This window comes from Centruroides sculpturatus, unplaced genomic scaffold, assembly GCF_000671375.1.
Source record: "Centruroides sculpturatus isolate CEXI.00-Female unplaced genomic scaffold, Cexi_2.0 scaffold266, whole genome shotgun sequence".
NCBI lineage: Eukaryota > Metazoa > Arthropoda > Arachnida > Scorpiones > Buthidae > Centruroides > Centruroides sculpturatus.
The window spans coordinates 630012-639705 of NW_019384421.1; the positions used below are offsets into that span (position 1 = coordinate 630012).

The following is a 9694-nucleotide window of genomic DNA, read 5'->3' on the forward strand; positions in this document are numbered from 1 at the left end:
AGGAATATTTTTTAACTTGCTTAGATCATAGAGAAAACCAAAATTTTCAAAATGTTGATTTAAAGACATAAATCCCGAATCCATATTGCTTATTATAGAATCAATCGTGGTGTTAAAAAAAATCTGTTTCATACCTGCTTTTGGGAGACTGTATAGGTTGATCGCTGCCTTCATCATCGAACATCCTTTTCTTTTTGGCTACCCTTTCGTTTTTAAAGTTTTTTGGCAGTTCATAATTGCTATTCTCAATAAGTTGACGAGCGTCAAGCATTTTTCGAATCCAGTTTGTCGATATTCTTTGATCCAGTCACAAAATGTACAGAAATGTTCAAGAGCATTGCTTAAATGGACTTGTAAAGATTGCCATAATTTCCTTATGATATTAACACGCGATAATATCTCATACCATACATATAATGATATGATAAATTCTAAACTGAGCATTTCGTTTAAAACCGAATCACAATCACTGAGTGTGTCTGATTGTTCCGTTTGATTTTTTAAGCTTTCGATGCATTCAACATCAAATTGCAACAATACGGCCTTCACTGCCTCGATTCTGCTTTCTCACCTTGTGTCAGATAAAGGCTTTATAGTAAGCTTTAATTTGCCTTTGATTAATTCCCGGCGTGTGCTGGAACTTGAAAATAGCAAATAAATTTTCTGAATAAAACCAAAAAATGGTTTTGCTGCCACAGAAGAATTAGCTGCGTCTATCAACAGCAGATTCTAGCTATGACAACCGAAAAGTGTGAAAAATGCCCTGGGATTAATATTTAATATTCGAGTTCTAACTCCACTATTTACGGGATACTTTACTGCGATACTTTGATTGGCTTTCTAGCCGTTGAGAATCGTGAAAGTAACGTAAACAAACACAATGGGAAATCCCCAGCTCTGGCTGGCGAGGATTCCCCGCGATAGCAACCAAACGCCAGCAAATGTTGCTAGGAAAATAAAAACAAATTTGGTATGTCAATATATTTATCGTTTTATGACGAGTAAAATTTTTTCGTTGAGTTTATGGCTTTTATGTAATGCATAAACCTTCGAAGCGCGAGGCCGTAGGCGATGGCCCATATCGCCCATGCCTTATGCCGCCTCTGTCTGTGGTTTCTTGGAAGTAGGTCGTCCGTTGACCGGATGGTCTCGGCACGAGAGTTCAAAGTTCACTGGGATGAGAGTGTCCGTTGAAGTTTCTTTGTTCTGGAAAGTTTTTCGTTGGGTGAAGTGACGATGAGACTTGACGAATTTGTAGATATAACGATCTGGACGTTGGTGAAATCCCAGGTAAGTTGATGAGGTCTTCCTTATTTCTCTTGGTTGAAGTTGTACTGTTCTTAGTTAGAAATAATAGTTAAGAGTTACTAATTACTGGTTTAGAAAAATCTTATCACTAAGTTCGAACTAGAGGTATATTACGTTACAAATATGTTGAATGACTCTCTCTCTCTCGGCGGTTTATTTATTTTTTCTCTCGAATAAGGAAATAGAAAAATTCTTTCCCTACCTGTAGACTACTACACTACTATTCGAATATATTGATGCGAAATTAGATATACATGGATATAATTGAGATATAAACATAATGCTTGAATATATGTAAGCTTGAATATGCAAATAAGTATAATGGTTGAATATCGAGTGCCCTAATAGCTTTGAACAATAAGTTTGTGTGCTATTTGGGTAGAGTCGCCTCGGGGAGCGCTTGGTTGGGTGTCGGGTTGCTGTTGATTTTCTCTTTCACTGAGGGAGATTTCTTCCGGGTTGTCGTCTGCTGGGTGTGGTCGCGTCGGGGAACGAAAGTTCCTGAGAAGTAGGTAGCATCGGAAGATATAAAAAAGACAAAATCCAATACCAGTCGTACCAAGGCAACTTGCAATTATCGTCATTATCGTAGATGGGTAGGATGAGGGAGCTGATTTAGTTATCATCCGTAATAGGTAATTGAGGCCATAGGTAATGTCTGATAGGGATCGGTCATGTGGGTTCCCAGACGAGGTTCGAACTCGAGTAAACCGTGAAATTCTTGAGCGACACAAAATGTAAACAACCGAGACTCGGAACGGTTCGAGTATGTGTCAAACTATCTGTCAAGGTCTTAGCGGAAGACAAACTCGAGCGCTCATAAACAGGTGGATCTTTGACTCGCGTGTCTATAAAATGTTGGTCGAGATAAACCTTTTCGAACAAAAAAACGGAATTTTTGATAGATGAAAGATGAAAATGATCGTTAAATTCTTAGACGTCAAAAAATGGTAAATAACGGCCTGAGTTATGAGTGCAGGTGTTATTATTTTATAAACAGTCACCAAGCAGAGTCGACAAAGAGGTATCAGATGGACACCTCGAATCGGACCTTTCCCGCGACCCGAAAAAGTTTCGTCTTGCACCTGGAGACAAAGGAGAGACCAATTGGGAAGTGAGGAATGGAACAAGGGACCAATCCGAAATGCGAAATGTGGGGGAAAAACTATAAAAATCGGAACTTCAAGGTCGAAAAAGAGTCTCCTCCGGATTAAGCCTACAGTGGTGATTTAGATTGTGTTGTGCATCCGCCGATCACCGAGGACGCCGCAACGTAACAACGAACTTCTGCTTCGTCCAGATATCCTTCTCGTCCGCCCGAACTGCGACCGATCACACGAACTTTCGCCGTTCCCAGGAGCACGAGATTTTGGAATTGTCCATTATCGATGTAAGCATGAATTCGAACGAATAAACGGTTTTTATCTTGTAAAACACTTGTACATCATTTGCCTCCTTCGCCACCGCCCACATACGTGGTTTCCCTTAGGCTCATTCTGAAGCGAGATAGATTTTATTCCCCCTCAACGTCGGCAAACCTTACAGTCAGCTAAAGTGATATCGTGATCCGAGTTCAATTTTAATTTTTCTTGAGTTTGTGATTCCATGACACGTTTCTGAAGCAGTTGAATTTATCAGTTGTTCGATTTGTGGAACTACAAGGTTTTCGCAATTTCCAGTTGTAAGGTGGATTGTCTTTGGAAATGTGAAGTGAGGATAATTCCTGGTAGGTATCCTGTACATGCATTTGGGAGATTGATTATCCCAGTATTATTCAATTTGTGAGTTGTAGATATATAAGGCGATTTCTGAGGTCTAGTAGGGCATCTAATAGTGATGGTGAGAGGTTTAGGGGTAAAATAAATCCAGGTTCCTTGTCGATCTATTTTCTTAAAAATAGGAGCATATCTTGCGACGATTTGTCGATTACGGAGGTCCTTGACTTGAGTTTCAATTTCATTAAATAAGGCATACTCACAACTTTCTTGCGGAAATCGTTGAATAGGAATATTTAATGAACAAATAGGAAAATGGTCTATCTTGCACATAGTTAATTCAAATCGTTGCAGCAACATATATGACTGTCTATCCATAGACAGGGCAATTATAGGATATTCGGTTTGAAATTGGAAAAAAGTTTTTAACGTAGGGATGTATGTTGGAAATTTGACAATTTCGTACATATCAAAATATCCACTGCGAGTAATCAAGGGAATCTTGGCAAAAATCCGTAGTTTACCAGGTAAAGCTACTACGATGGTAGTAATCCACTGGTAATATTTAAACAATGTATCTGGCTTGATAGGTTCGATCATTACGTAGCCTTCCGGAAGTTGGAGTTGAATGTCTCGTAGAGTTCGTAACATAATTTCCCGTGAGATAAAGTAGATACTTAACCGACCTTGTTCTAAAATATCAATCGCTTCTCGTAACTCTACTAGTTGAAAATGGAACTCCTGAATAGAAAATTCTATCATTCGAAGAATTATTTCAAAGGCGAGTTCATAGCGATATAAGTTCATTAATTCACGGAAGGACTCTTGTCGTTTGAAGAGCACATAAATTTGATGTCGATTGGTCTTGCTTATATTTAAAATATCATTTAATAAGGTGGTTTGTGAGCGCAATAAATGGATGATTCCTTCGTTTCTGTGATTGACTTTCGAAATCTTGTCGTTTAGTGTTTTAATATCCTCTGAGGTAGCAGTTCCGAAGAGGAATTTAAGGATTTTCCCTCCAGCATCTATTAAACCTGTCCGTTTTTTCTGAGAGGGCTGTAGAGTGATTAGAGTTTTAATTTCTTTGTATTTCTTGTGATAATTAAGGAATGAGGCTCTTACTAGCTCGAAATTTTTAGTCGGGAGATTCCATTGTGTCTGGGGATCTCCATTCTGCGGAGGGGTATGTTCTTTTTGGCGAATCATTGTTTCTACTTAAGTAAGATAATTTGAGATAAATTGAATCTGGCGCTCTAGGTGCTCGAAGATAAGATCGTTCACTAAGGTCCAATGGCTTGTGGTTATAAGGAAATTTTCTTGGTGCAGGAAAATAACTCGTTTGGTGAATTCCTCCTGTCTTGAATGAGGTGTTGACGTCTTGAGAAGACGTAGAAAAATAATACAAATTTGAAAATAAATTATGCTGTCGACGAGGTGATTGTATCCTTCAGATAGAGTAGTTCCGTGTTCAGGTGCTTTCCCACTGAAACAGGGAAATATCGTTATTAATGCCGAAGATTCTCCTGTTTGTTAAGAATTAATTTAAACAAGGAAATGGATTTAATTAAAACACCTCTCGTATATGACGTCTATTTTCGAAAGGAAATTAATGCCCTATTAATATGTTACAACTCAATTCTACACCAAGGTAAGGATGATCGACTAGAGGTGAGTGAAATAAATCGTGGAAAGCGACCACGGGTAGATCGAGGTATAACCCAAGGTTGATCTGGACTTGGTCTTTGACGTCGGAGTATATATGGAGGAGTAATGTCTTGTTCTCCTTCCGGTTCCGATTCTGGCTCAGTGTCATCGCTTTCAATTTCGCTTTCCGGTAGCGAAGGGAGTATGGAGGCTAAATTGAAGTCCTCCTCGGAAAATGTACTTGGTTGTGACCAAGGTCTACATAAGAAGGTCAGGACACGCTCCCGTGATTCTACGCGGCAGCGGACATTTTGGGACTCATCGATAGACTACACACCACGCGTAGGTCCTGCGTGAGTCGACTATTATTACTATAAGTACTCAAACCTTTAAACAATGGGTTATTTTGTGTCACCAAATTGTAAACGTAAATCTACAGACGTTCGATTGTTTACATTTCCTGAAAATAAGCAGAGGAAAGCAAAATGTAGCGTAGACATCAACGGATAGTTCATACTACAGTTCAAAGAATTTATGTGTAAAGTTTGCAAAAAATTTAGTTTATAAGTAATTTATACTTAATTCAGTTTAAATAAAAATTTACATTAATTTTATTGTTAGAATTTATATTTTAAAAGGCGTGATGTAAATCTAAATATACCCAATTCTTATAATCTAGAGATTCCATAATATTTAATTGATTTTATTTATATTTAAGTTTTTCGTTTGCATTTAAATAATTATTTGCCACTGATCATTCATATCTTTTATCCTGAACATTTAAAAACAGATTTTAATGGAATAACATAAATTGTTTTTCTGGAGAGGAAAAATGTAAAGATCAGGTGCGTTTAAAATGTTTGTGTTCGTACACCCATTTTCAGAATACTAGTAAAAATAATTTAGCTGAATTGTGCATTTGATACATTTTTTCTGGTATGGATTTAAAGTGGATTTAATATTTTTCTCATATTTAAATATATCAAATATAATGCAAAATACTTAATATTTTTACATTAGTTTTTAGTATTAAACTTTAAATTTTTATTATTAATGCAGAACACAAACAACATTAAATTGATATTTTTTGTTTTATTTAATTAAAGTAAAGTTGACTATTTAATTGTAAAAAAGAAAATTTTAGCATTATTTTGTTACAGCAACAAATATTCATATTTTGTTTGAATATATTGTATTCTATTCAAGTATTATTTGTCAGTTTAATGTCAAATAATTTAATTTAAAACTTTATTTTTGGAATCTTTTGAAAGCTATTTATAAATTAAAAATATATCTACACATCTATTACTTATTATAAAATGAGCATTACATTGACAACATTTATTAATAATACTATAGAATTTCATCTTAATTTTATGGTCAATCGTGCTTTAAAAAATTATTATAAATTTGTTATATTATTATATTCTTTATTACACTTTAATTTTTTTATGTTATTGCATCACTTTACAGAAGTGCCTATATACGTAATTGCATCAGTTTTATGCAAGTTTAGTTTAATTAATGTCGTATAAAACTGACTGCTCGTGCAAATTTGCTTAAAACATGCGACTCGAAAAACCCCAAAATGGCGGCTCAAGAAGTAGGTCACGCGTGTGACCTTCTTATATAGACCTTGGTTGTGACGTAGTCATTAATGAGTCTACTTCCGAGATTTCGATGGGTGAGTCAACGGTCATGTCCGTGTTCTCCCGCTATATTCTCGGTCGTTTACGGGTTCGATGGATTGCGGGTTTCCTTCCGTTTCCATTTCTCGGTCGATTTTCTCCGTTTTTGCTTTCATTTCGTTCAGAGAGAACGTCCGAATATTCCCGAAATTTCTTCCGTTTATCGAGGTCTTTCCGCCTCCTCTTTCTTTTGCGCGCTCGTTGGGGAGTACAAAAATGTATAACCTTTTTATTGGATAGGATCACTTGTGCGTTAGCAAAGTCGAATGTTAGTTGCGCCGTTTCTATAATATCTCGTCCCAAGATTCCATCGCACGGGGTGGTAATCTCATCTCGAACGATAACACATTGCATGCGAAGTTTCCTTCCCCGTAATTTAAACGTAGGCATCGCTGTTCCTATAGCGGTAGTTGGCTTTCCTAAGATGGGTCCCAATTTTCGTCTAAGGTCAAATTTTATATACGCTTTTCCCTTCAATCTGTTTGCGAGGTCCTTAGATATGAGTGTACTATCCACTTTAGGGTCAATTAGAATTTTAACCGGAATATTGTTGACATAAATTTGGATAATAGGGTTTTAGTTTTCGACGGTTCGGGTGTACCCTATTCTTCCTTTCCATTTTGTCTCATTTCGGGGTCGTCAACCTTCGACGCTTTGTACTTACATTGCCTGTCCAACGAGATTGTTGTGGTTCCGAAGGTTGTGAACGGAAGCGGACGCGATTTTGATCCGGGTTTGTGTCGTTTCGCCTTGGGGAATCGTTTCTTTGACGTGCGCCTCGATTGTTATTATAATTCTTTCGACGATCAGGAAAATTCTGGGACCTATTTATATCAGGTCGGTTATTCGGGGAATAAGATCGACGATTATCCTGATGATATTCGCTGCGCCGAACAGGTGGATTATTAGATGTTCCATTGCTATAGTTCCCTCGCTGATTTTGATTGGATGAGGGATCCCTATAATTGTTTCGAGAGGGGGCTCTGGTTAAACCATCCATTTGAGCCTTAAGCTTTTCCATTGCGAAGGTTAGTTTCTGAAATTCGTCTAACAAAGGGGAAGAATCAGTTGATCTCTCGCCGTCCCTAACTGTTCGCATGATCCCTCGAGGATGTGCGGTCATGTTCTCTATCATTTCTTCGCTAATAGCGGCTTTTAGTGCCTCGTCAAAAGTAGTAGGCTCCCGTGACATCGTTCGCTGCCGTATACGTAAATCAATTCCGTTCAAGAACTGCGCCTTCAATCGCTCATCTAATTCTTTTGTCTGGACCCTTTGTATAATAGCAGTTTCCTCGGCATTTGCATTCGGCTCTGGCGTAATTACTATCTCCATGGCCAGAGACTAAAGACGAGCGGCATACGCCTGCACATCTTCCTCCCGTTTCTGAACACAAGTATAAAACTTATTTAATCGGACCGGAAAAAGTTCTCGTTCAAAGCGCTCTATCATTAGGCGTTTGAATTCATCAAATTCATCTACAGCTTTAATCCGATGATCCTTCCGTTCAAATTCTCGGGCTATTCCCGTAAGTTTTAATTTCGCTACCGCTAACATCTGTGCCTTAGATCAGTGTTCCGCAAATGGTGTGCCGTCACAAGGTGTAAGGTGTGACGTGAACTTTTACATATTCTATTAATTTCAAGCTTTATTTATATATTTTTATCCCAATTGCTGTGCTTCTTATGCTTGTATTTTAAGTGTTACCTCATAAGTGCCACAGCACTTATGAAATAAGATAATGATCGTTTATTCTTTATTACAAGCCACTCATTTTTATGTATTTTAAGAAATTAAATGTAAAATAAATTAGCTCACTGGTGTTGATGTCTGTTTAATAATAATAATAATAGGCTAGTGGCATTAAGTAATCTATTAATAGTATCATATCATACGCTTTTGAGGGGAATAACATTTTGGTGTGCTATGTTGAGACATGTCGAGTCATGGGTGTGCCACGAATAGAAAAAGCTTGCGGAACACTGCCTTAGACCAGGCGGCTACTTTGGTAACGTCTACCAAACAATCAAAAAAATCTGTTACTCTTGTGCCTCCTGCCTCTCCAGAAAATACAGGTAACAAAGGTATTATACCGCCTAGACCTCTCAACGTAATAGGATTCGATGCCGGATTCGGATTTGGGTTGCCTGGCCTAGCCGCAGGTTGAGGTTGAGGATCCATTTTTCCCTATTACTACCAAATCTACCTCCTATTTCGAAATTTCCTACTCGAATGTGCCTTTTTTTCACCTTATCGATTTTTCGAGGAAGTCGAACCCTACTCCTGCAAAACCAATATGTGAACCGCCGGAGAGATTATAGGTCTCCCTTTCCGGCGACAGGTCGTTAAACCTGCTCACTTGTCAAGATGGCTAAAGTTTTTCTTATTGCTGGTCCTTAGGATCGGGAACGCTCAAATGTCAGGCGAGTGGAGGGAGAGTATTTGGGGTTGACGATAAGGTGAAGGACATAAACGAGTAAAGGAGTCTACCATTTTAACAAATAAATCAAGAATTTATTAAAATGAACAAATTTGACAAAATGATTACACTGATCTCGTTACTAGACCGCCTAACAGCTCGAGAGAGTTTACACACTTTTTCATACCTCTTTGTATGGCTCCTAGACGAGTAACTCCATGTAGGCACTTAATTGTTCAATAAAAGGTGGTTTTAATCCAAATGAGCGCAATTATAAAAAGTTCGCGACTTTGGTGATGATCGGATAACGATGTTCGTAGATCGGAATGTCGGCGGGTTCGAAGAATCGACGCGATGTCATCGGTCTGGCTTTCGTTAAGAGACTCCGTCGAGAGGGGGTAGGAACGGTGTTTTATAGCTTTTTGTGGGGAATTTCCATCACGTGATCGAATGGTCTATGAGCTAAAGGTTATAGGTGATCCAGGGATCTGAACAAGGGACGAATTTTGGATGCTAACTATAAACTTTTGTGTAAGTTGAGCTGCAAGTTATGCGAGGACAATAGATGTTGATGGTTATAACAAGAAGGTTTACACATTCCCGGCTAAGATCGTTTTTTCTTCTAATTCGTTACATAAACATAAGGAAAAAGATAATTAAGATTTTAGTTAATAAAATTCCGGATACCACAATGGCGTTGAAACTTTTTTTGTGAGCCTTCTAATTAAGTTTGATTGAAACAAGCGAAAATGTTCATTAAATATTTTAATTTTGTCTCGTCAATTATTTGAAATTTATTTACAAAATGTATATTTTGAACAACAAACAATGATTAGGAATATCTCTTAGGGATGAAAATTTTGCATTGACTTGTATTTTTTTCGCAAGAAGAGAAGAAATTTCAAAATTTTAAATGATT

At 37.6% G+C, this 9694-nt stretch overlaps 1 protein-coding gene across 1 annotated transcript; it reads right to left on the reverse strand.

Moving 5' to 3' along the window:
* Nucleotides 1-2285: 2285 nt before the first annotated feature.
* LOC111619421 lies at nucleotides 2286-9264 on the reverse strand. Its single transcript, XM_023361122.1, has 2 exons — nucleotides 8963-9264; nucleotides 2286-4509 (listed from the first exon to the last, which is right to left on the reverse strand). Exon 2 carries the CDS (start codon nucleotides 4230-4232, stop codon nucleotides 2964-2966), a length of 1269 nt encoding a protein of 422 aa, XP_023216890.1. The 5' UTR covers nucleotides 4233-4509; nucleotides 8963-9264; the 3' UTR covers nucleotides 2286-2963.
* Between the last annotated feature and the right edge of the window lie 430 nt (nucleotides 9265-9694).